Genomic DNA, 25,532 nt, shown 5'->3' with positions numbered 1-25,532 from the left:
TCTGATTGATTGAATGATTGATTGATTGAAACAGTATAGGATCTCCTGCTTGAGCAGGGGGCTGGACTAGAAGACCTCCAAGGTCCCTTCCAGCTCTATTCTGATTGATTGATTGAAATGGTCTAGGGTTGCCTGCTTGAGCAGGGGGCTGGACTAGAGGACCTCCAAGGTCCCATCCAGCTGTATTCTATTCTGATTCTATTCTGAATCTCCATCCCAACTGGATGACTAAAAGGCGGCTTACGGAGAATCTTCGGAGTTGGGATGGAAAATATTGAAGGGAAGGGAAGGTGCACATGACTCTTAAGGTCATGTAGTCTGACCCCGCACCTTCCCTTCAGTTCCACTTTTTTCCCCTCCCTCCAAAGGGACTTTTAAAAACGCTGATGCATTTCTCCTTAGAGAATTGTATTTTTCCAATGTCATTCTTTCCTGACTTTCTACAAAATAAAATGAATTGGGAACATGTTTATATCCACTTAGCAGATGTTAACAGATTGACAGAGTTGGAAGGGACCTTGTAGGTCATCTAGTCCAACCCCCTGCCAAAGCAGACCATACTACACCACTTAATATACACAAAGGTCACTGAAGGAGCTGGGAAATGCCCCTTAAAGCGACTTATGACCGTTTCCCACACTTACGACCATTGCGGCATCCCTGTAGTCGCGTGATTAAAAATCAGGCGCTTGGAAACTGACTCGTATTTATGACGGTCGCTGGAGTCACACGATTCTCCTTTGGCGACCTCCTGACGCGCGAAGTCAAGGGGGAAGCTGGATTCGCTTAACGACCGCGTGGCTAGGTGATTCACTTAAGAACAGTCGGGAAACACCACAGTCTCGCTTAGCGACAGAAATGTTGGGCTCACTCATCGCAAGTCAGAGGACTCGCTGTATCTCTTTTCTTCAGAGTGCGCCGAAGGAAAACATGGGCCGGGCTGCCAAGAGAGTTGCGATTGTGTGAATGGAGGTCGGTGTGATCCGAAGAGTGGACACTGTCGTTGCTATGACGGCTGGACCGGTGGAAAGTGCCAGAACGGTAAGTCGTAATGGCATTGGTTTTTTTCCTTGGTGGCCGGCGGGAGATCGATCCCTACAAATAATTCGCGACTTTCGACGCTTCATTTAGTGACCGTTCAACATTACAACAGTGACTGACCATCCTTTTCCCCATGATCTTTGTGTCATCCCCCGTCACGTGATCAAATTGACTCGTACTTACGACGGTCGCAACATCCTGTGTGTGTGTGTGTGTCACGCGATCCCATTTTTGCGACTTTCCGACAAGCAAAGTCCAAAGGGGAAGGCAGATTCACTTAACGACCGCGTGACTAACTAACTTAACAAGTGCGGTGTTTCGTGGAACAACGGTGGCGGGAAAAGCCGTAAAACGAGGCAAAAGGAATGTTTCACTTAACAGCGGGAATTTGGGGCGCGATTCCGGCTGTAAGCCGAGAGTGGCCTGTTTTACAACCGGCGTGGGAAACTCCTGGGAATGTATTGGAAACCGCCTCGTCCTCTGGAATTGCCAAGATGGTCTTAGAGGTCATCTAGTCCAACCCCCTCCTGCAAAGCACCTAGAATAAATGCCTTTGTTTTAAAACCTCGCGCAATATGTGTCCGTACACAATAAGTACAATTCGTTGTTGTTTTTCAGCCGTTCCCCCTCTTTTTTTCCCCAGCCTGCCCCGAAGGTACGTATGGAAAAGGCTGCCAGGAGACGTGCGACTGTGAGCATGGCGTCTCGTTGTGCGACCACATCACAGGGGATTGCGATTGTCCGCCGGGATGGCGCGGAACCCGTTGTGAGAAAGGTGACAACTCAAAAGAGGATTGTTTGTTTCTGAATGACCCTTTTGGGGGGCGGAGAGGAGGTCTGCATACGCTCTGCACCCCAATCTCTTCGTATTTGTTTTCCACAAATTTCCCCTCGGTTGGGTGTGTTGCTTTTGAAAAAGGGGCTCCCCCCCCCTTTTTAAAGAAAGCTTCTGGAGCCTTGAATTCTGGGTCCCAGCCGATCCCAGGATGATAGAGAATCGGAATGGGAAGGAAGGGTCCCCTAAGGGTCATCTAGTCCACCCCTCTGCACAGGAGTGAAAGCATCCATGGAAGGGGGGAGAGGGAGGAGATGGTTCCCTTCTGGTTCCATCTTGCGGGAAAGGAATCCGGAATGAATGAATGATAGAACGAATGCACGAATGAATGATTGAATGAATGAATGAATGCATGAATGATAGAATGAATGAATGATTGAATGATAGTGATAGAATGAATGCATGAATGATAGAATGAATGCTTTAATCCTTGAATGAATGAATGAATGAATGAATGAAAGAATGATTGATTGATTGAATGAATGAATGAATGAATGATAGAATGAATGAATGAATGATTGAATGCATAAATGATAGAATGAATGCATGAATGAATGCAAACAAATACAGAAATAATAAAATTGGCTTCCGGTTTGTTCCCGGTGCCGATGGCAGGCTTTTTTTTAGCCTGTCAGATCAAGAGACAGTTAGAGGTGTTTTTTTACGATCTTTAACACCTCGGACACTCGTAAATTCTTGGAATTTATGAGGGAGAGATTCAGCTGCTGGGTTGAGCCCTTGTGTACCCTCCGGAGTCCGGAGTCTGACGAGGTTTGCCCCCCTTCGCAGTTGTTGTATTCTCCTGCCTTTTTGATAACCTCTGCTAAAAAAGCAGAACCAGTCGCCGGGAACAGCCTTAACATCTTAACATCTTAACATCCCAAGAAGGAAGCAAGACTTTTGCAAGTATTCTAAGTTTTAATTGGGGGAGGAAAAAAAAAAAAAAAAAGAAATCTCTTTAAAAAGAACACTACTGCTGAGTTCGAGAGGCGTGGGCTTAGAACAAAGGATTCAAAATGGCGTTGATTTATAGCTGAAAACCTACAGAAAACGAAAGCTAATTACCTGCTGATAGCCGGGGCAATAAAGGCGGAACGGCTGAAACAACCCTAACTATTAACAATCTTTAAGCCAGTTTACATAACCTGAACTACTTAAATGTCAAAGTTTTAATTTCGAGCAACTTAGAAAGAAACATTTGCAAGTATTAATTTACAGCTGAATACCTAAGGAAAACGAAAGTTAATTGAATGGTGACAGCTAGAGGCGGCTGTAAGAATTATTAATTATGGCAACGGAAAAAAAAGCTTCACCAGGTGCCACAATAAATTATCAGGATTTCAAGGACTTTATAAGGGAAGAAAATGCTTTTTTACGCAAAGAAATTAAGGAGGTTAAAGAAATGGTTCAGGATACCATTAAAAAACATGATCAACTTGATAAAAAATTACACACTTTAGCTACAGGTCTGTCAGAAGTTGTTCTTAAGGTGGACAGCAAAGTTAATCATCTGGCTTTGGATTTGGAAACTAAAACGAAGGAAACAGATTTGAAATTTGTTGAAATGGAGGGGAATATGCAGAGGATGGATAAGGAGATTATCATGATGCAATTCAGATCTATGGAGTACGCTGTTAGACTGAGGGGTATCAGAGAAAACCCTAGAGAGGACTTAAGAAAAGTTTGTGCTGATGCTCTGGCCACGTTATTGAAGATCCAGAATTCTTCTGAGATTTTTGCAAGGATTGACAAAATTTACAGAGTTAACTCACGTATTGCATCACAAAGGCAACTACCAAGGGATGTTGTGATATACTTTACTGAGAGAAATCTTAGAAATGATATTCTGCAAAATTCTTATTATTCATCTTTACAATTAGATGGGAAAACGATCGGAGTCTTTAAAGAATTACCCCCAGCGATGCTAAAGCTTAGAAGGGATTTTGGATTTTTGGTAGTGGAATTGAAGAAGAGGGAGATACAGTATAGATGGGATGTTCCAATTGGTGTTATATTTAGTTACGAAGGGGTGAGGTACCGTCTGAATACAATAGATAAAGCCAGAGACTTTTATCATGGAATACTCAAGAAAAATGCAACCCCCCCACGTACATCTACACCAACACCAGTAGATTTGGATGTCTTAGAGCAGAGGATGTTTGAGAAAGAGACAGAAGAGCAAAGAATGCAGACACAAAAAGAGGAGGAGGGGCAGGGTGCTGTAGGTGGAGTCGACCCCTCTGGATCTCTGTTGTGCTCCTTCTTGGAAGAAGGACCTTCTAAGTCTCTCACTGAAATGCCGATATTTAAACCTGTCGAACAACGTATTACCAGATCCACGACTAGACAAATGTTAGAATCTCATAAGCGCGTCGACCCTCAAATACAATGTGCTAAGAAAGAAGCTAAGAAGCAAACCGGAGCCATGGGAGGAGCAGGGCTGGAGATTGGTTTTGTGGAGAGAGATCTTCAGCAAATGCTTTCAGCGCTTCAGACCAGATCTAAAGATGCTTAAGCTATTATCTTGGAACGTGAATGGAATGAACTCTCCACAAAAAAGGAAAAAAATATTTTATTATTTGAAGCAATTTAATAATGATGTTGTTTGCCTTCAAGAGACTCATATTAGGCTGCAAGACCAGAAGTACTTAGTGAATTCAAAACTGGGAACATTTTATGCTGCCTCTGATTTGGTAAAGAAAAATGGTGTGGTGATATATATAAATAAAAGATTTTCAACTAAAGTTATAGAGGCAGATGACGCTGGTAGATATATAGCAATTCAATTTGATACAGACTTCGGTTCCATTTTGGTGCTAGGAATATATGCTCCTAACCAATGCCAAGAAAGTTTTTATAAGATGCTCCATTTAAAAATTTTAGACTGGAACTTTAAGAGTATTCTAATAATGGGAGACTGGAATGGAGTGATTTCTCCAAAGATAGACAAGAGTACAAAGACGAAATTCACTACCAAATTACCAAAGGCTTTTTTTGATTTACAAGACGATTTGAAATTAAAAGATGTTTGGAGGACACAACATCTAAATGAGATGGATTTTTCTTTCTACTCAGATAGACATAAATCCTTTTCAAGGATTGATTTCTTTTTGTTAACACCGGATCTACTTCCTAAAGCCAAGAAATCCAAGATTTTCGCCAGGTCACTTAGCGATCATAGTCCGGTGTGGTTACAAATTGAATTAGGGATGAGGCCAAGAAGGTCTTGGAGAGTAAATGAAAATTTATTTAGATATGAAAAAAATGTTGATGAACTTAAAAAACACATGAAGGAATTTTTCAGTTTTAATATGAATAAGGGCACTCCCATTGAAATAGTTTGGGATGCAAGTAAAGCTTATATGCGTGGGGTCCTGATACATATGAACTTTAAACACAAACAAATTAGACAGAAAAGGAGAATGGAATTGGAAGATGAAATAAAACGTAAAGAACAGCTGCTTATAATAAACCCGAATGACCAGGCGCTCCAGATGGCGCTAAAGCTGTTGAAAGATCAATTTCAGATGCTTATAGCAGAACAAACAGCAACCAATTTGCAATTTGCTAAACATAACACCTTTGCCAACGCTAATAAACCTGGTAGATGGTTAGCATATACTTTGAGAAGGAATATGAATGATAGAATTATTGATAAAATTGAGTTTCGAGGGAAGATGGTATATCAACAAGAGTTGATTAAAAAATCATTTGTGGACTATTATACTAAGCTATATGTACAGGATAATATACAGAACAAGTTAATAGATGATTTTTTGGAAGGAAAAAGGGTTGCAAAAATTTCTGTGCTTCAAAAGGCAAATTTGGAACGTCTTATAACCGCTGATGAGATCACTTTAGTTATAAATCAACTTAAATTAGCTAAGGCTCCAGGGACTGATGGTTTGACTGCAATGTATTATAAAACTTTACAACTGGAAATGATTGAATATCTTACACAACTATTTTGTAATATACAACAAGGAGGTAAAATACCTCTCTCATGGAAAGCGGCTTTTATCTCATTGATACCTAAAGATAAAGAGGGCCCTAAGAAACCAGAGGATTACAGGCCGATATCTCTTCTGAACACAGATTATAAAATATTTGCTAAAGTATTAGCCAACAGATTGATGCCGGTTATTCAAGAGATTATTCATCATGATCAAGCAGGATTTATTGAAGGCAGACATATGAAGGAGAATGTAAGGCAACTCATAGATTTAATTGACTATCTTGATAAGAATAAGCAGATCTCTGCAGTGCTGGTTTTCTTGGATGCAGAGAAGGCCTTCGATCGAGTGAATTGGAACTTTCTAACCAAGACTTTGGAAAAGATGGATATGGGACCACGATTGCGGCAGGCGATTGGAGCAATTTATCAGCAACAAAATGCACAACTTATTATTAATGGAAATTTGTCAACAACTTTCGAGATACAAAAAGGCACAAGACAAGGTTGCCCATTATCCCCATTGTTATTTATTTTAACTTTGGAAGTCTTGTTGAACGCAATTCGCGACTCAAAATCCTTAGATGGCATAGCTATCAGGCAAAAGGAATACAGAACTAGAGCATTCGCCGATGATCTGGTTGTTACCCTTTCACATCCTTTGAAATCAATAATCCAGATGAAAAATATCATAATAGAATTTGGCATGGTGTCTGGGTTTAGACTAAATCAAAACAAAACGAAAATGATGGTTAAAAACATGACAGAGACTCAAAGAAAGAGACTTGTAAGTTTAGCAGGTTTTGAAATAGTTTCTAAAGTTAAATATTTAGGAATACAAATTTCAGAATCAAACACAAAACTTTTCTCAAATAACTATGAAGTGTTGTGGCAAAAGATACAGAAAGATCTTGAAGCGTGGAAAAAGTTACAATTGTCTTTGCTTGGAAGGATCTCAGCAATTAAAATGAACATTCTACCTAGATTTATCTTTCTATTCCAGATGATTCCGGTGCTCAAGTCAGATAAAACCTTGTTAAATTGGCAAACAACATTAAATAAATTTGTTTGGAAGGAGAAAAAACCGAGAGTAAAGATGAAGATTATGCAAGATACACGTGAAAGAGGTGGCCTCAGACTCCCAAACCTTCGATTGTATTATGAAGCTGCGGTATTAACGCATGTAGCAGATTGGTTTGGGAAAACAAAAATGGAATTGCTCAATATAGAAGGCCATGATCTTGTTCTGGGATGGCATGCATATCTTTTTTATGAAGACAGGGTGGATAAAGTGTTCAACAACCATGTTCTCCGTAGTGCCTTGATGAGAATATGGAAGAAGCACCGGCCCAATTGGGATTATAAAATACCGCTTTGGTTGGATCTTGCAGACACCATGGGGATTATGAATATTAAGTCACTCGGGGGTTGTTTATATAAAGATGTGCTTATTGCTGATGGGGGCGAATGGAAGTTAAAAACTTTGGAACAGCTGTTGGAAGAAGGAATTACTTTAAATTGGTTACATTACATACAGCTTCAGAAGAGATGGGAAGAAGATCGCAGGGTCGGCTTTATGGATAAAGAAGTGGAACTGATTAAGCAGATAAAAGAGACTGGTCCAAAACAAGTTAAAAGAATATATAATGTACTGTTAGAAAGAGACTCAGAAAGTGAATTGGTTAAGGATTGTATGATTAAATGGGCTCAGAATTTTGGGGAAGTGGTTATGTTGGAAACGTGGGAAAAAATATGGGTTCAGAATGTTAAATTTACACAGTCACAGAATTTAAGGGAGAATTTTTATAAAATGTTTTACAGATGGTATTTAGATCCTAAAAAATTATCATGCATGTACCCAAATGTTCAACCAAAATGTTGGAGATGCGGGTGTCTAGATGCTACCTTTTTTCATGTATGGTGGACTTGCAACAAGGTTAAAGCTTTTTGGATAAAAATATGGTGGGTTATGCAGAATGTATTTAAGAAAAGAATACAATTCACTCCACAAATGTTTTTATTGGGTATAGTTAAGGATTTTACCAAAGGGGAAACAAAATTGGCCTTGTATATGGTTACAGCAGCTAGGTTGTTGATTGCGCAACATTGGAAAAAAGATTTTTTGCCAACAATTGATCAATGGATTCAGAAGGTGGCGGGGTTCGCTGAAATGGCAAAAATTTCAGCTTTCTTAAAAGCTCAGAAACAGGAGGATTACACACAGGAATGGGCAAAATGGATTGATTATATACAGAACAAATACCAGACTAGGAGTTATTATCTAGCCTTTAGGTAAGAATGTTTAGACCGTAGATGATCAGAGTAAATAGTATATGGGATGTTTGGAATTATTAGAGTGGTATACAGCGGAAGTCAGGGGGGTGGGTTTGTGCGGGAGGTGGGGGAGGGTTAGGGTGGAGGGTGGGGCAATATATATGTATGAATAAATTAGAAGATGGGACTAATGAAACATTGTTAGGCTAGGAGAAATTTATATTAAGAGTTATAGATGTTAAATTAGCTTAGAAAATGATCAATGTGTTATTATTAATTTAAGACTAATCTCTATAGTTTTTGTTGGGAGGAGAGGGGTTATGAGTAATCTATTTTAAGATGGGGGGTGGGGAGGGGGTAAAGTGTTTGGTATAATATTTGAATGTGAATTTTTGCGGGGGGGTATAGCATTTGTATGAGATTTATATTGTATGGAGGGGGGGGGTGAAAAGGGGGAAAATTTGTTTGTACAAAACTCTTTTAATAAAAAAAAAAAAAAAGAAATAATAAAATTGGAGGGAACCTCGGAGGTCTTCCAGTCCAACCCTCTGCTCACGCAGGAGACCTTAGACCATTTCAATCAATCAGAATAGAGCTGGAAGGGACCTTGGAGGTCTCCTAGTCCATCCCCCTAGTCAAGGCCAAATTGGCCATTTTAAGCCTTGTGGACTCCAACTCCCACGCTGGCTGAGGAATCCTGGGGGTTGAACTGCAAGTCGTACAGTTGGGAAGGTTGGAGCCCCCAGCCCTAGACCAGGAATGAATGGACCTGGGGGGACAGACGGATCGGATGGGGACTACAGCTCCCAGCAGCCATTGGGAGGGGTGAACATCCCTCCAATTAAACACTCCCCCCACCATAGACACCAATAATCAATGAGGAATATTGCCTGGTTTAATTTCGAATCCTCCTTTGGCTGCCAAAATCCGAATTTTCCCCCCCTTTCTTTTCTTGATTTCTCCCCCCTCTTTCAGCCTGCCTGCCCGGTTCGTTTGGGAAGGACTGTACCACGAAGTGCGACTGTCCCTCGGGCTCTGCTTGCAACCACATCACCGGCCAGTGTGGTTGTCCGCCCGGCTTCACAGGACATGGGTGCGAAAAGCGTAAGTCCAGAGGCTCCAAAAAATAATAATAAGAAGAATCCGATTTTGCACAGATTATAAATACACCCAGGATAGCATTCTGGCAATTCCTCCAAAGCTTTGGAAGACAAAAGGATTCTGGGAGTTGATCCAAGAGGATTCAATTAATAAAAATATATTTTAAAAAAGGAGCCAGGAATTCAGATTGGCAGCAGCCTCTGCCTGGCAGCTGAATGGGGAGTGGGGGGAAAAATCAGGAAAATATTGACAGTGATTTAGTGCAAGTTTGTCTCCATTTTCTCTATTCCCTTTTTCCTCCAGTATCTCCATTCTATTAAATCCATTTGATTTACTCTTCCTCCTCCTCGGTGGATCCCTTACGAGAGGGATCCTGAGACAAGTGTGGGAAATCTGTGCGTGCTAAAAATAATAATAATAATAAAAACGTGGAAAATTAGCAGGTGATGCCACGCATGCAAAAGTGTCACGTCTTCTACACGGAGGTTGGGAAAACACCTGGGGAAGAGCGCCAAAGCACCAAGATTTGCTGGGGAAAAAAAAAAGAGAAGTGGGGGTTTTTTGGGGGGAGAAGGGGACCTCAGAGGTCATCTAGTCCAACCCTGCAGCTCGGCGCGGGTTCCACTTGGGCTTTCGTTGACGAAAAGAAAAAAAAAGGGTGATCTAGAATGAAGAATGAAGGGACAGTGCTTAATTCAGTGGCTAAGACGCTGAGCTTGTCAATCGGAAAGATCGGCTGTACGGCGGTTCGAATCCCTAGCGCCGCATAACGGAGTGAGCTCCCATTACTTGTCCCAGCTTCTGCCAACCTAGCAGTTCGAAAGCACGTAAAAGTAGAAAAATAGGGACCACCTTTGGTGGGAAGGGAACAGCATTCCGTGCGCCTTCGGGCATTGAGTCATGCCGGCCACATGACCACGGAGATATCTTCGGACAGCGCTGGCTGTTCGGCTTTGAAACGGAGATGAGCACCGCCCCCTAGAGTCGGGAATGACCAGCACCTATGTGCGAGGGGAACATTTCCCTTTTAGAATGAAGAATCAGAGCCTGTAGGGCAAGGATGTCCAATCTTAGCAACTTTGAAGACATGTGGCGTTCAACTCCCAGAATTCCCCATGCTGGGTGGGGAATTTTGGGAGTTGAAGTCCACAAGTGGCAGCACAGTGGAGCATCAACTGAAAGAAACATGCAGATTTTCCAAAGACATCTTGACATGCTCCAGATCCTTTAAAATTCCATTTTTATTCGCATTCCAATGCAAAGGGCCAAAAAACAGCCCCATTTTTTGCACCCTTTTTTTCCGGAGTCGGAAACGCTCGTGTGCAAACGAGACTCTCTTTCCCTCTCCCCTCCAGCTTGCCCCCCGGGCACCTTTGGACCAGGATGCGCGCACATTTGCCAGTGCGCTAGCGCGAATCACAACTGCCACCCAGTGAATGGGAGTTGCCTCTGCGCCCCGGGATACCACGGCAACGGCTGCAAGCAGAGTGAGTTTACACGCGTGTGTGCAAATTTGGGGGGGGTTGCAATAACGGGAGGGAAGAGGGAGGGAGAAACAATAGGGAAGCTTTCTTGCAAAGGACGTGGTAGAAGCCCGGCAGTAATCCTCGACTTATGGCCACAATCGAATCCGAAACGTATGTTGCTAAGTGAGAAATTTGTGGGGGTTTGGCTCTGTTTTACGACCGTTCTTTCCACCGTTGTTAAGTGAATCACCGCAGTCAAATTAGTCATGCGGTCGTTAAATGAATCTTTGGTCGCAAAAGGGGGTCATGCGACACCCCCCCCAGGGCACTGTGACTGTCGTAAATGCGAGTCAGTGGCCAAGCGTCTGGATTTTAATCATGCGACTACGAGGATATTACGACGGTCGTACGTGTGAAAAATGGCTTTTTTTCAGTGCTGTTGTGGCTTCGGTCGCTAAATGAACTGTTGTAAGTTGAGGACTATCTGTACTCTATTCCCACGGCTGATTTTTCAGTTTGGCGTGCCCAATTTAAATGACATTTCGTTGGACTTGGGTGGGATGCTGGAGTGGGCTGCGCCAGCCGATATAAGAAGGTCCTTTTAAAAAAACTAAATATCATATTTAAAAATAGTTATTACCGGTTTCAACTTAAATTAATACGCTAAATTAATCCCCAATTAAACCTTCTGAGCCAAATTTTCTTCCATTTGATGTGGCAATGGTCCTGCTTCAATAATTCGAAGTGGGGGGATGGGTGGGTTTGGGGGAGAGAAAAAAATAATGGAGTCCTAGTGTTTGGGAGGGGTCATCCAGTCCAGCCCCCGCACAATGAAAAATCCGAATGAGCATCCCAGTTTCAAGGGGCGGGAGAAAAGAGAAATCATGTGGCAGGCTGTTCCGCCGGCTAACGGTTCGTTTCCATTACGCGGCTTTCAGAGTGCCCGTCGGGACGCTACGGGACGAATTGCGAGAGATTGTGTCAGTGTAAGAACGGCGGTCGTTGTGCGGCCACAACGGGGGCATGCCAGTGTCCGGCTGGATATATCGGCGCCGATTGTAACATAGGTAAGCTGTGTTTACTTCTAGCGAACCGCAAACAGTAATATCGTATACAAAGCAACATGGTCATGGATTGTTTAATGACCATCAAGAGCTCCGGGCTCAATTCCGGTCTTACGTTGAGGCCTAGCTGCATTGCATCCCTTCGCTGCTTTGGCTTCCGTGTTTTTTATTTTATTACACGGCGCTTCTGCTTGGGTTTATGCCCCGTTTTCTCTCCTTGTGGCGTTTGTAATTATTACGACTATTTATAATTTTTAGCCTGAGCTTATCGCTTTATCTGCTTGCTTTCGTTTTAGCTTTTTTTTTTATAATCGATTGTTGGATTGCTTCTCTTTTGAGTCTTTATTTTTTCCTCCCTTTTTTTTCCGGCTTGCTTTTGCTAGCTTTTAACTTATTTATTTATCAAATGTAACGGTTGATTGATTTCATCTTCAATTCGATTCACAGTCTGGGACTGGTCAAAACTTAACAGTTCAGCTGTTAAGGTAACGTCTGAGTATATATTATTATTATTATTATTATTATTATTATTATTATTATTATTATTATTATTATTATTCATTAAACATGACTGGTGCTAATGATTGATACGGGTTGCTGCCAGTTTTATTATTATTATTATTATTATTATTATTATTATTATTATTATTGAGTTTCATGTTTAATGAATAAAGTATAATAATAACAATAATTTATAATAATAATAAAGTATAATAATTATACTTTATTCATTAAACATGAAACTCAATAATAATAATAATAATAATAATAATAATAATAATAATAATAATAATAAACTGGCAGCAACCCGTATCAACCATTAGCACCAGTCATGTTTAATGAATAATAATAATAATAATAATAATAATAATAATAATAATAATAATAATAATAATAATTTAAAATAATAATAAAGTATAAAGTATAATAATAATTATACTTTATTCATTAAACATGAAACTCAGCCAACTGAATTTCATATTTGAGTATAACAACAACAACAACAATAATAATAAAAATCCTAATAATAATAATAAACCCCCTGGGTGGGGCCCGACTAGTAATCAATGCCAAATCCGGCGAAACAACTGGCCGCTGTGATACAATTGTATAATAATAATAATAATAATAATAATAATAATAATAATAATAATAATAATAATAATAATAATAATAATAATAATAATAATAATAAATACGCTGGCAGAAACCCGTACAACCATTAGCACCAGTTATGTTTAATGAATAAAAGAAATAATAATGATAACAATAACAACAACTTTATTTATTAAACATGAAACTCACCCAACTGCACATTCAAAAATGCATCATAAATACCATTGACTGGTTCGGATGGTTGATAGGGGTTGCTGCCAGCGTCCTAGGGATCAACCAAGGACCTTCTTAAATTGTATCTTATTTATTTATTAAATTTATTTCTTATTATTATTGTTGATTTAATCTTTGATTTGATTTGATTCAGTCTGGGAATGGTCAAAACCTAACAGTTCAGGTCCAAATATATAAGCAATTCTGAGTAAAGTGGTGGTATTATTATTATTAATATTAATTAATAACAAGAAACGGGACATCACTTCCACCACTAATAATACTTTTATTTTGTCGCCTTTCTGTAATCTGCTGGCCTAAACTCCACTTTGTCTGCTTTAGACCTGCTTCTCACCACAGATGGGGAGGGGGGGGTCAAGAATCCCCGGGGCCATTGGACAGGGCCAACTAAAGGTCATTATATCTCACCCCCTCCCCCTTCCAGCTTGTCCGAGGGGACGTTATGGGACCGGCTGTGCCCGTCCCTGTCTGTGTGGCGAAAATGTCCCATGTCACCCGGTGTCTGGTTCCTGCTTTTGTCCCCCGGGCAAGTACGGTCCCGGATGCGAAAACGGTGAGTCCCTCCCCCCAAAAAACCCACTCGGTTTTTGTTCGACTTGGGAGCGTGGGAATTGGTGGCATCTCATCATACGCGCCCTTGAGGGGGAAGGGGCTTTCCAGCTTGGGAAGTTGACAGAATGGGGTTCTGGCATGGTTTGGCTCACCTCACAGGGCTGGGCTTGCAATCCTGCTGGGGTCACCCATTTCGTAAGCAGAGAGGGAGGCTCGGGGCCCGCCTCGCAGGGATGTCGTGCGAGCAGGCAAGTAGCAATCATGGGAGCTGAGTGTTTTGACAAGACAAGCAGGGGACTCAGGTTGAAACCTACCGTCAGCCTGTGGGGCTTGGGAGAATGGGTCTCTGATTCAGGCCGGCCTACCCTGCAGGAATGTTGTGTAGATAAAAGCTGAAAAAGCCATCTCTCTCTCTCTCTATCTAATCTATCTATCTATCTAATCTATCTCTGTGTCTCTCTGTCTGTATCTCTCTGTCTGTCTGTCTCTAATCTATCTCTTATCTCTCTCTCTCTCTTTCTCTCTCTCTATTTATCTCTCTCTATTTCTATATCTATCTATCTATCATCTATCTATCTATCTTATCTATCTTTCTCTTTCTATCTCTCTATTTCTATATCTATCTAAACTATCTCTTATCTATCTCTATTTCTCTCTCTATTTCTCTATTTCTCTCTCTATTTCTATATCTATCTATCTATCTATCTATCTATCTATCATCTATCTATCTATCTGTATCTCACTATGTCTCTCTCTCTTTCTATATCTATCTATCTATCTATCTATCTATCTATCTATCTATCTATCTATCATCTATCTATCTATCTGTATCTCACTATGTTTCTCTCTCTTTCTATATCTATCTATCTATCTATCTATCTATCTATCTATCTATCTATCTATCAATCATCTATCTATCTGTATCTCACTATGTCTCTCTCTTTCTATATCTATCTATCTATCTATCTATCTATCTCTATTTCTCTCTTTCTATATCTATCTATCATCTATCTATCTATCTATCTATCATCTATCATCTATCTGTATCTCACTATGTCTCTCTCTCTTTCTATATCTATCTATCTCTATCACTATTTCTCTCTCTCTCTCACTATTTCTCTCTTTCTATATCTATCTATCTAATCTCTCTTATCTATCTATCTCTATTTCTCTATTTCTATCTATCTAATCTATATCTTTTATCTATCTATTTATCTATCTATCTATCTCACTATTTCTCTTTCTTTATTTCTATACCTATCTATCAAATCTATCTCTTATCTATCTCTATTTCTCTCTATTTCTATCTCTCTTTATCTATCTAATCTATATATCTATCTATCTATTTCTCTCTCTCGATCTTGCTATTTCTCTCTTTCTCGCTATTTCTCTCTCTCTTTCTCTATCTATCCATCTATCCATCTATCATCTATCTATCTATCTATCTATCTATCTATCTATCTATCTATCTATCTATCTATCTATCTATCTATATCTATCTATCTATCTATCATCTATCTATCTATCTATCTATCTATCTATCTATCTATCTATCATCTATCTATCTATCTATCTATCATCTATCTATCTATCTATCTATCTATCTATCTATCATCTATCTATCTATCTATCTATCTATATCTATCTATCTATCATCTATCTATCTATCTATCTATCATCATCTATCTATCTATCTATCTATCTATCATCTATCTATCTATCTATCTATCTATCTATCTATCTATCTATCTATTATCTATCTATCTATCTATCTATCTATCTATCTATCTATCTATCATCTATCTATCTATCTATCATCATCATCTATCTATCTATCATCTATCAATCACACCACACACCTACACAAACAAACCACTGGGGGCTGGTTCATTCCAGCCGGGCCCAGTTTGTTCAGTTTCTAACAATGGAGCATCTTGCACGTGGGTTAGACTAGATGACCTCAGGGGTACCTTCCGGTGCATTATGCATTCAGCGGGGGCTTCCTTCGATGTTTTCGGGGTGTTTGCGTTCCATCGAGAGCCGCGTCGGAACCCACAGATGTGGAGGGTTCACCCTCTCCCTCCCGCTTTTGCTTCTCCAACAGATTGCCCGGCCAATCGTTACGGATTCAACTGTAGCCAGACATGTGCCTGTCAAAATGGGGCCATCTGTCTGCCAGAAGATGGAGCCTGCCTCTGTGGGCTCGGATGGACCGGGATCTGGTGTGAAAAAGGTGATTTCTCCCTGCCTCTAAGATGAATCGGATGAATCCTGGTTCACATCTGTACGGATTCCTGTCTCCTGGAGTTCCGCTGGACATAGAAAGAGCTCGGGTTTTAGATTTTGGCAGCGTTTTGAATCCTAGTTTACATCTGTGTGGATTCCTGTCTCCTGGAGTTCCGCTGGCCAACCCACTTCCTTTTTGGCAGTGGTTTGCTATCCAAACTTGTTTCTTACTTAATTTCTGAGCGTTTCGTTACCAGACAAGGTAATATCATCAGCGGGGTTTTTTTGTTTTGTTTTGTCCTATGCCACTGATGACGTTATCTCGTTTGGTAATGAAATGTTCAGGAAACTAAATGGAAACAAGCAAAACCCCTGTCAAAAAGGAAATGGGTTCTCCAGCGGAACTCCAGGAGACAAGAATCCGTACAGACTTAAACCAGGATCCAAACCGCTGCCGAAATCTAAAACCCAAGTTATTTCTATCTCCAGCGGAACTCCAGGAGACAAGAATCCGTACAGACCTAAACCAGGATTCAAACCTCTGCCGAAATCTAAAACCCAAGCGGTTTCCATTTTTTTCTGTTATTTCAAAATCCGCATCCTTGCTTATACCAGCGTTCTTCCAACTTTGACAACTTTTAAGACTCCCAGAATTCCAAAATTGGGGGGGGGGGGGGGGGAGATCCAAAGCAGAGCTGGCAGCAGATTCGGACAGTGAGGAGGGTTGGGGAGGAAGATGGGCCAGTCCTGCAGTCTGGGGAAGGCTCGGATGAGGGCTCTGTGTCGGAGGCAGAGAGGGGGCCAATGGCCGTCTGACTGTTATCAGCTGCCTTCGGAGTCAGACAACGGAGAGGCAGAAGAACGGCTGGAGCCTGTTCCCAGTGTGCGCATGCGCAGAGTGGCCAGACGAAGGGAAGAGCTAAAGAACAGGGGTCGACTTGGGAGTAAGACCACAGGTGGACAATGAATGGCCCCTCCCGGAGGAAATAAAAGAGGAGCGAAAGGGGAGTGGAGTTTGCAGGAGGCCATTAGTTCGCTTAATTGGTTTGGAGACTCCTTGCCAAGTTCTGCAGATCTTGGCCTGGCAGCTCTCCAAGCCAGATAAGGTCTGTGACCGTAAATCCTCCCTTGAAAGACTTTGCTGAATGTGAAGGAGCAGAATTCACCATCAATTAATCAAAGTGTTTTTTGTCGGGACCAGGAGTTTGCTTCCGGTTCTCGGGAAGCCTCGCTCACAACACTTTCAAATATAATAATAATAAATAATAATAAATTTAAATTTATTAGCCGCTCCCTTTCCAGACAGGACTCGGGGCGGCGTACAGTGGAGCATATAAAACATATACAACACATAAACATACATATATACAGGACATACATACACGGAGGAGGTAACAAATTTCATCACATTGGACAATTAAAAGTCACCATTAAAAATACCCCAATTGTAAAACACAATTTAAAATTTAAGGTTTTTAAAATTTAAAAGAACTGTCAGGAGGAGTAAGAAAAGTTTACGGTTGAGTTTATGTAACATAAGTTTATGTTACATAAATATGTAACATAAAGGAGAATTCTCCCCCCAGGATGCCCTCGGGGGAAATATGGGGCCAACTGTCAGCTGAAATGCACTTGCCAAAGCGATGGGATTTGTGATCCGGCCACGGGGATCTGTCGGTGCGGGAAAGGCAGTTACGGGAATCAGTGTGAACACGGTAAGCCTGCAACAATTTTGTCCGCGGATTGTCTTAGGGGTTTCTTTTTACACATTCTTTTTTTTTTCCATTTTGATTTCCCCCCTTCAGCCTGCCCAGCTGGATTTCACGGGGTCGCCTGTCAGGAGCGATGCAGCTGCCAAAACGGCGCCTCGTGCGATTCGCGATCCGGGGAGTGTCTTTGTCGGCCGGGGTTTCGTGGCCGCTATTGCGAAAAAGGTTCGTCAAATCCCCGCGTCTTGGCTGATTCCCTGAAGTTAGCTAAGATGTGGTGCTTAAATCGTGGTTATGCACTCCTTTTCAATGCTTAAACGAGTAACTTTAGTCGTGTTTCCCCCCCCGCCGTGCGCCTTCTTCCTTTCGTGCTGTGTCTTTTTTGGGCAATCAGGAGGGGAAAATGAACATTGGTTTAGCGGTTTAGCATTTTGGTTTTTTCCCCCCAGAAGTTGTGAATACTCCAACACTGGAAGTTTTTAAGAAGAGATTGGACAATCATTTGTCTGAAATGGTGTAGGGTTTCCTGCCTAAGCAGGGGGTTGGACTAGAAGACCTCCAAGGTCCCTTCCAACTCTGTTATTCTGTATTTTTTCTTTCTTTCTTTCTGCTTTAGTCCTCCTTTCCCCCACAATATGGCTTTTGTGTGCTTTAATTCCAATTATACACTGACTTTTGTACGGAAATTGGGATGCAGTCATTTGACATACGAGCAGCAAGAATTAAAATAGTTCAGAAAAAAAAACGGCATGGCCTTTTCGGTTCCAGGCTGCGACGCAGGGAGATACGGAGAAAAATGCCAACGGGCGTGTGATTGTGAAGGAGAAGCCCCGTGTGAGCCCTCCACTGGCCGTTGCCTCTGCCCTCCAGGGAAAACGGGAGCCAAGTGTGACCTTGGTGAGTGTGCAAATGGATGAATGGAGAACAATTGCAATTGGATGGGGGGGGGGAACAATGAGAACAATTAACCAGTGGAACGGCTTGCCACCAGAAATTGTGGGTGCTTCATCACTGGAGGGTCTTACAGAAAAGACTGCACAGGGACCTGCCTGAAATGGTGTAGGCCCCTCCTGCTTGAGCAGGGGGTCAGACTAGAAGACCTCCAATGTCCCTTCCAGATTCTATTCTATTTATTTCTATTCTATTCCTATTCTATTTCTGAATAAGAATAAATAGAATATATTCTCTTTCATTCTCTTTCTTATTCTATTCATTTCTATTCTATTCTCTCTTCTCTATTCTATTCCTTATTCTACTCCTATTCTACTCCTTGTTCTATTCCATTTCATTATATTTTTTATTCTATTCTATTTATTTCTATTCTATTTCTTATTCTATTCCTATTCTATTTCTTATTCTATTCTTTCATTCTATTTATTATTCTATTCTATTCCTTTCTATTCTATTCTCTCTTCTCTTCTCAATCTCTTCCTTATTCTACTCCTTATTCTATTCTATTCTATTTCATTATATTTCTTATTCTATTCTATTCTATTCATTTCTATTCTATTTCTTATTCTATTCCTATTCTATTTCTTATTCTATTGTATTCATTTCTATTCTCTCTTCTCTTCCCAATCTATTCCTTATTCTACTCCTATTCTACTCCTTATTCTATTCTATTTCATTCTATTTCTTATTCTATTCTGTTTCTATATTTTATTATTCAGTCCATTCCATTCCAATTTATTCTCACTTGTCTTCATTCTATTCTATTCTGTTCTTTCTATTCTGTTCACTTTGGCTTAGCAAGAGGCTAGAGGGGGGAAAAAAAATACAGATTTCCAAAAGTAAAGTTTTCTGCAGATTTTCCAAGAAGCTCAGAGCAGTTCCACCGATACACATCAGAAAAGGCGTGGGATAAATTGGAAGATCTGCGACTTATTGCATTATTCTATAGCATCTTGGGATGCTGTTGAGGTTTAACACACTTAAAAAAACAAAAACCCTGCGATTATCGGAAAAAAAATGTCTAAAAACAGAAGTGGTCGGGACAGACTAAATGCCCTCTAAGGGACCCTTTTAGAAGTCCAGCCAGCTGGATTAAGGGGATCGAAGGGGATCCATTCTGCAAGTTCTAAGGTCAGAAATTGGGAAAATGGGCCAATGGCAGGTTTGCACACGAATTTAACCCTTCCCTTTCCATGCCTCCTGCTAAATCCAGATTGCCAGCTTGGGAAATTCGGTCCGGATTGTTCCCAGACTTGTAAATGTTCCGCGGCCAACGCCTTTTGTGACGCAAAGAACGGACACTGTGTGTGTCTTCACGGATATGTAGGAACGACGTGTCGAGAAGGTAAGTTGGGCCGACGGACGAGCGGGTTGCAAGAACCAGAAAGACAAATTTCAAACCTTCTCCCCTGAAAAGCTAGCTTTCTCGGTGCAGGGAGCCGATGTGTAATAAAAGCCCTTCCTGGGGTATTAAATGCAGAACTGGCTACTTAGGATCCCTTGAGGTATTATTTCTATGCACTGGAGGGTTGAATTAAACGGTTTTTAATTGCTTTTGTTGACATGTTTACTTCTCTTCCGCCGTGTTCTCATCCTACGCTAAATAAACGAATTGATTTAATGGGTTGTTTTTTTTTACACATTTCTATCAAAAAGACGAGGGACACTGTGGCTCAGTGACTCAGAAGCTGAGCTTGTCGATCAGAAAGATTGGCGGTTCGAATCCCTAGCGCCACGTAATGGAGTGAGCTCCTGTGACTTGTCCCAGCTTCTGCCAAACTAAAAGCACATAAAAAATGCAAGTAGGAAAATAGGAACCACAATTTTGGTGGGAAGGGAACAGCGCTCCGTGCGCCTTTGGGAGTTGAGTCATGCCGGCCACATGACCATGGAGACGACTTTGGACAGAGCTGGCTCTTTGGCTTTGAAACGGAGATGAGCACCGCCCCCTAGAGTCAGGAACGACCAGCACATATGTGCGAGAGGAACCTTTACCTTATCAAAAAGACGCTCCTTGTCTTGCGCAAAATAAATCAGGAAGTTGCACACCCTCCTGCTTTGCTGCAGAAAACTTTTTTATTTCAACTTCCTGTTCTAGCTGACGCCCTTGGCATTTCCGGGTGGTCTCCCATCCCTTCCAGCATCTTTACTGCGGCGAAAAGCAGCCAAGCGAGCGACGTGGTTTTTAATCCATGGTGGAAATTTAATCTTTTTTTTTCTTCTTTTCAAAGGAGGTCCACCTCAACTGACGGCCAGCTCAAGGCAAGAAGCCAGACAGAGTGAGTGGTTTCCAGGTCTTCGTACAATTATCTTTGGGGGGGGGGGGTAAGGTAAAAAGGTGGAGGTTCCCTTTGCACATATGTGCTGGTCGTTCCTGACTCTAGGGGGCGGTGCTCATCTCCGTTTCAAAGCCGAAGAGCCAGTGCTGTCCGAAGACGTCTCCGTGGTCATGTGGCCGGTGTGACTCAACTCCCGAAGGTGTACGGAACGCTGTTCCCTTCCCACCAAAGGTGGGTCCTATTTTTCTACTTGCATTTTTTAACATGCTTTCGAACGGCTAGGTTAGCAGAAGCTGGAACAAGTGACGGGAGCTTACTCTGTTACGTGGCGCTCGGGATTCGAACCGCCGAACGGCCGACCTTTCTGATCGACAAGCTCAGCGTCTTAGCCACTGAGCCACCTAGTATCTGATGGGGTGGGGGTAGAGTAACTCAAACAGAGTTTTGCATCTATGTACGTGTTTTTAAAAAAGGTAAGCGGTATAGCTCTCTGCGCTAGAGAATGGATCGAGTAGGTAGAAATAAAATTGATTTAGTAAGTAGACATTTAATTTTTTAGCTTGCCTTTTCCAACCTCTCTCTCTCTTTCTTGCACACAGAAATGTACTTTTAAATCCCCGTTTACGGAGCATTTCAAAATCCCTGAGTTTTTTCACAATTCGCGAGGCTCAGGAAACGAAAGGGTGGGGTTTGCCCACCCCAGCAACCCTCCCTGAGAAACTAACTTTCTACGTGCAGGGAACGCTTGCAAATCGAAACGTGGAGATGTCCAAAGGAATGAATGCTGGTTTATGGGCCAATGTCTAATATTGCTCTATTTTGTTTCCTTCCAGATTTGACGAAACTATAGATATTTGCTCCAGAGGCGGTTATAAGGACGCTAAAAAATTTAGCCGACATTTAGCTCACATTTGTGGTTTGGAGGGATTTTTTTCCCCCTCCAATGTGGACGTCGCGTGCTCTTTTAAGAAAGGCAAGGTTTTGGGTGCAGTGGAAATGAATTCAAAAATTCAGTCCTAAATTGCCTGAATTGTTGCTCTAAGACTCCATTTCTCCACTCCTCGTCCCCCCAAAAAAGATTTAAGAGGGTTGGTAGGGGGGATATTCCCCCCGCCTCCCAAATGTAAGGGCTGAGAGAGAGATCCAAAAAACGCACCCCAAGAAGTAACAGACTAAAAGGAAACCAAGCACCTCTCGCAGGGGGAGAATCCATTAAAAGTGATTCAAGAATCCTGAACTTGGTGGGGGGTGGACTAGATGACCTCCGGGAGATCCCACGCCTGCAACGGCATGAATTCTTTATTTTATTCGGTTTGGGAAGATCTCGACGGGAAGAAATCGAACTGAACTCATCACGGGCCTTGGGAGAAAAGTCAAACTTTTTGACAACTTTGTGAGGAGGACAACAACTGCAAAAAAAAAAAATTTTTTTTTAAATTTGGAACAAACTTTTCGGGCAATTTTGGGGGCATATAATGCCTGGTGTTATTTTTATTTTTTGCAGATGGAGTGCAAAATGAACCCAATTTTCTCCCCTTTCGTGATTCTCTCTCTTTCTCTCCCCACATTGTAGAAAAAGGGCTAAGTATTATATCCTGCCTTGTATCCAAGAAGAATTATGATTTTCTTACCGTAATATTTATGTTCGAAACTGAAGCTAAGTGAATTTTGTGGTTCCTTTTTTTAAATAAATAAATAAATAAAATGAAGTAAAATTCAAAGGGGAACATTTGCAGTTGATTCATCCTTGATATGGCTGCCAATTTTTTTTTAATTTCCTGACAGTGAGAACAATGAATCAGTGGAACAGAAGTTGCCTCCGGAAGTTGTGAATTCTCCAACACTGGAAGTCTTTAAGAAGATGTTGGAGAGCCATTTGTCTGTGAGTTTCCTACCTAAGCAAGGGGTTGGACTAGAAGACCTCCAAGGTCCCTTCCAACTCTGCTACTGTATTGTAAATCTGAACCGAGCTGTCTTGTCTGCTTCCAACGATCACTTTTTGCTACGTTGAATTCAGAAATCCTCGGTTGAAAAAAAAAATCTGCAAAATTTTATCTGTGTTGTTGTAACTTTGAATCGTCACTAAACGAACGGCCGAAAATCTAAGTAATGGTTTTAGCACTTTTAACAAGGTCCTAAATTCTTTTCGTTCCGATTTTCTTTATAGGTGTATGCGGAGTCGGAAGGGACCTTGGAGGTCTTCTAGTCCAACCCCAATTTCCTCTCGTGAATTCCTCAGTCTGAGAATTCTGGGAGACCTTCCAACACCCTAAAGTCCCAGAACACTCCAAAAATATTATTTTTGCATTCACCCAAAACAACTCCTTTTGTCGGGCAACTTTCACCAAAAGTCGTTGCTCCAGCTTGAGGTTAAGAGCTGTAACTACGTGGAAAAAAGACACAAATCTCCGCTTGTTTTATTCAAGGAATACGTAGGAAAAATAACAACACAACTCACCCGACGGTTCATAGGATCGGAGCAGAAAGGGGAAGATAAATCATTCAGAGAGTTGTATAAGTTTGGAGTCATTGAACGGTTTACGGACGGGGGGAAAAAAAGGAGAATTATGTACAAGAGTAAACACCGAGGCTGTTAGAACGGAGGGCAGTTTGGTAATATTAACTAGAGGGACCCCTGAGGAATTATGGGGGGGAGGGAAAGGGGGCAGATGAAGACATCGCGAGTCTTAAAAATCCGTCGTAAAAATTATTCCGTTCCATGGTTTTTTTTAAAAAAAATCTATAAAAAGGGTAGGGTTAAATCCAACGGCTACCAGTTGCTGACCTCTTCGTGTTGTGGCCTGCCAGCGGTCAGCAGAGCTGGTAGTAGATTCGGACAGTGAGGAGGTTGGGGAGGAAGATGGGCCAGTCCTGGAGTCTGGGGAAGGCTCTGATGAGGGCTCTGTGTCGGAGGCAGAGAGGGGGCCAGGGCCCTATGCCAGTTATCAGCTGCCTTCGGAGTCAGACATCAGTGGGGCAGAAGAACAGCTGGAGCCTCTTCCCAGTGTGCACATGCGCAGAATTGCCAGACGAAGGGAACAGCTAAAAGAACAGGGGTCGACTTGGGAGGAAGGCCACAGGTGGACAATGAATGGCCCCTCCCAGAGGAAACAAAAGAGGAGCAACAGGGGAGTGGAGTTTGCAGGAGGCCATGAGTTCCCTTCATTGGTTCGTGACTCTCCGAGGGGCAAGTTTTGCAGATCGTGGCCTGGCAGCTCTCCAAGCCAGATGTGGTCTGTGACCGTAAATCCTCCCTTGAAAGACTTTGCTGGATGTGAAGGAGCAGAATTCACAGTCAATCAATAAAAGGGGTTTTTATCGGGACCAGGAGTTGGCTTCAGGTTCTCGGGAAGCCTCGCTCACAACACTCTGCAGCTTTTCAATCCAGCTGGATTTTAGGCAGTGGATTTCCTACGATCCAATTTATTTTAAAAAACCCCAAAACACCAGATTCTTTGTTTTGGTCCAGGATACGGCCGGGTATCCGGAATCGCAACTCCCTGGCCCTTAAAAGTACCTTCCGGTGCTCTGGCATCCGAGCGGGTTGAGACGGGACCCATTCCGTCATCACACATCGGTCTCGATGCGCAACCGTTCCAAGCGCTGGACGTTGCGTTCGACGGCGTTGCGGTTGGTGATTTCCTGGGCGCAGGCTTGCGGGAACCAGCCCTTCTCTCCGTCCCGCAGGCGCTCCCCCAAATACCAGCCTGGAAGAAGATGGAGAAGGGACTGAGAGATCATCCAAAGGGGCTTTAAAAAAAAATAGAGGCAACTGGATTGTCTTGTTTTTCTTTGAAGAGGTTTCGCTTCTCATCTCAAGAAGCTTCTTCAATTCCTTTCTTTTTCTTTGAAGAGGTTTTGCTTCTCATCCCAAGAAGCTTCTTCAATTCCTTTCTTTTTCTTTGAAGAGGTTTCGCTTCTCATCCCAAGAAGCTTCTTCAATTCCTTTCTTTTTCTTTGAAGAGGTTTCGCTTCTCATCCCAAGAAGCTTCTTCAATTCCTTTCTTTTTCTTTGAAGAGGTTTTGCTTCTCATCCCAAGAAGCTTCTTCAATTCTTTTGTTTTTCTTTGAAGAGGTTTCGCTTCTCATCTCAAGAAGCTTCTTCAATTCTTTTGTTTTTCTTTGAAGAGGTTTTGCTTCTCATCCCAAGAAGCTTCTTCAATTCCTTTCTTTTTCTTTGAAGAGGTTTCGCTTCTCATCCCAAGAAGCTTCTTCAATTCCTTTCTTTTTCTTTGAAGAGGTTTTGCTTCTCATCCCAAGAAGCTTCTTCAATTCTTTTGTTTTTCTTTGAAGAGGTTTCGCTTCTCATCTCAAGAAGCTTCTTCAATTCTTTTGTTTTTCTTTGAAGAGGTTTCGCTTCTCATCCCAAGAAGCTTCTTCAATTCCTTTCTTTTTCTTTGAAGAGGTTTCGCTTCTCATCCCAAGAAGCTTCTTCAATTCCTTTCTTTTTCTTTGAAGAGGTTTCGCTTCTCATCTCAAGAAGCTTCTTCAATTCCTTTCTTTTTCTTTGAAGAGGTTTTGCTTCTCATCCCAAGAAGCTTCTTCAATTCCTTTCTTTTTCTTTGAAGAGGTTTCGCTTCTCATCTCAAGAAGCTTCTTCAATTCCTTTCTTTTTCTTTGAAGAGGTTTCGCTTCTCATCCCAAGAAGCTTCTTCAATTCCTTTCTTTTTCTTTGAAGAGGTTTCGCTTCTCATCTCAAGAAGCTTCTTCAATTCCTTTCTTTTTCTTTGAA

The 25,532-nt window shown here is 41.6% G+C and overlaps 2 protein-coding genes across 4 annotated transcripts in view; one reads left to right on the top strand and one right to left on the bottom strand.

Annotated features, from left to right (window-relative positions):
* Nucleotides 1-224: 224 nt before the first annotated feature.
* On the top strand, nt 225-21,868 carry MEGF6 (multiple EGF like domains 6; the record flags this gene model as incomplete). The annotated part of the gene is made up of 15 exons (XM_081954174.1): nt 225-258; nt 820-1,041; nt 1,685-1,816; nt 9,078-9,206; nt 10,559-10,690; nt 11,608-11,736; nt 13,508-13,636; nt 15,740-15,868; nt 17,448-17,576; nt 17,667-17,795; nt 18,339-18,467; nt 19,735-19,866; nt 20,753-20,800; nt 20,906-21,031; nt 21,634-21,868. The coding sequence occupies 14 exons, from the start codon at nt 225-227 to the stop codon at nt 20,983-20,985; spliced, it is 1,683 nt and encodes a 560-aa protein (XP_081810300.1). The 3' UTR covers nt 20,986-21,031; nt 21,634-21,868.
* A 1,316-nt stretch (nt 21,869-23,184) lies between these two features.
* Nucleotides 23,185-25,532, bottom strand: part of ARHGEF16 (Rho guanine nucleotide exchange factor 16) — a 32,232-nt gene continuing 29,884 nt past the window's right edge. For all 3 annotated transcript variants that reach the window (XM_081954944.1, XM_081954945.1, XM_081954943.1), the window contains exon 16: nt 23,185-24,507. In XM_081954944.1, the coding sequence (XP_081811070.1) occupies nt 24,368-24,507 (140 nt within the window). In that variant the 3' untranslated portion in view covers nt 23,185-24,367. The remainder of the gene's footprint in view (nt 24,508-25,532) is intronic.

The sequence above is a fragment of the Natrix helvetica genome, assembly GCF_964273705.1.
Source record: "Natrix helvetica genome assembly, chromosome: 5".
NCBI classification, from domain to species: Eukaryota; Metazoa; Chordata; class Lepidosauria; order Squamata; family Natricidae; genus Natrix; species Natrix helvetica.
Note: the sequence above shows the minus strand (reverse complement) of the source record. Positions and strands in the feature narration are given on the sequence as shown.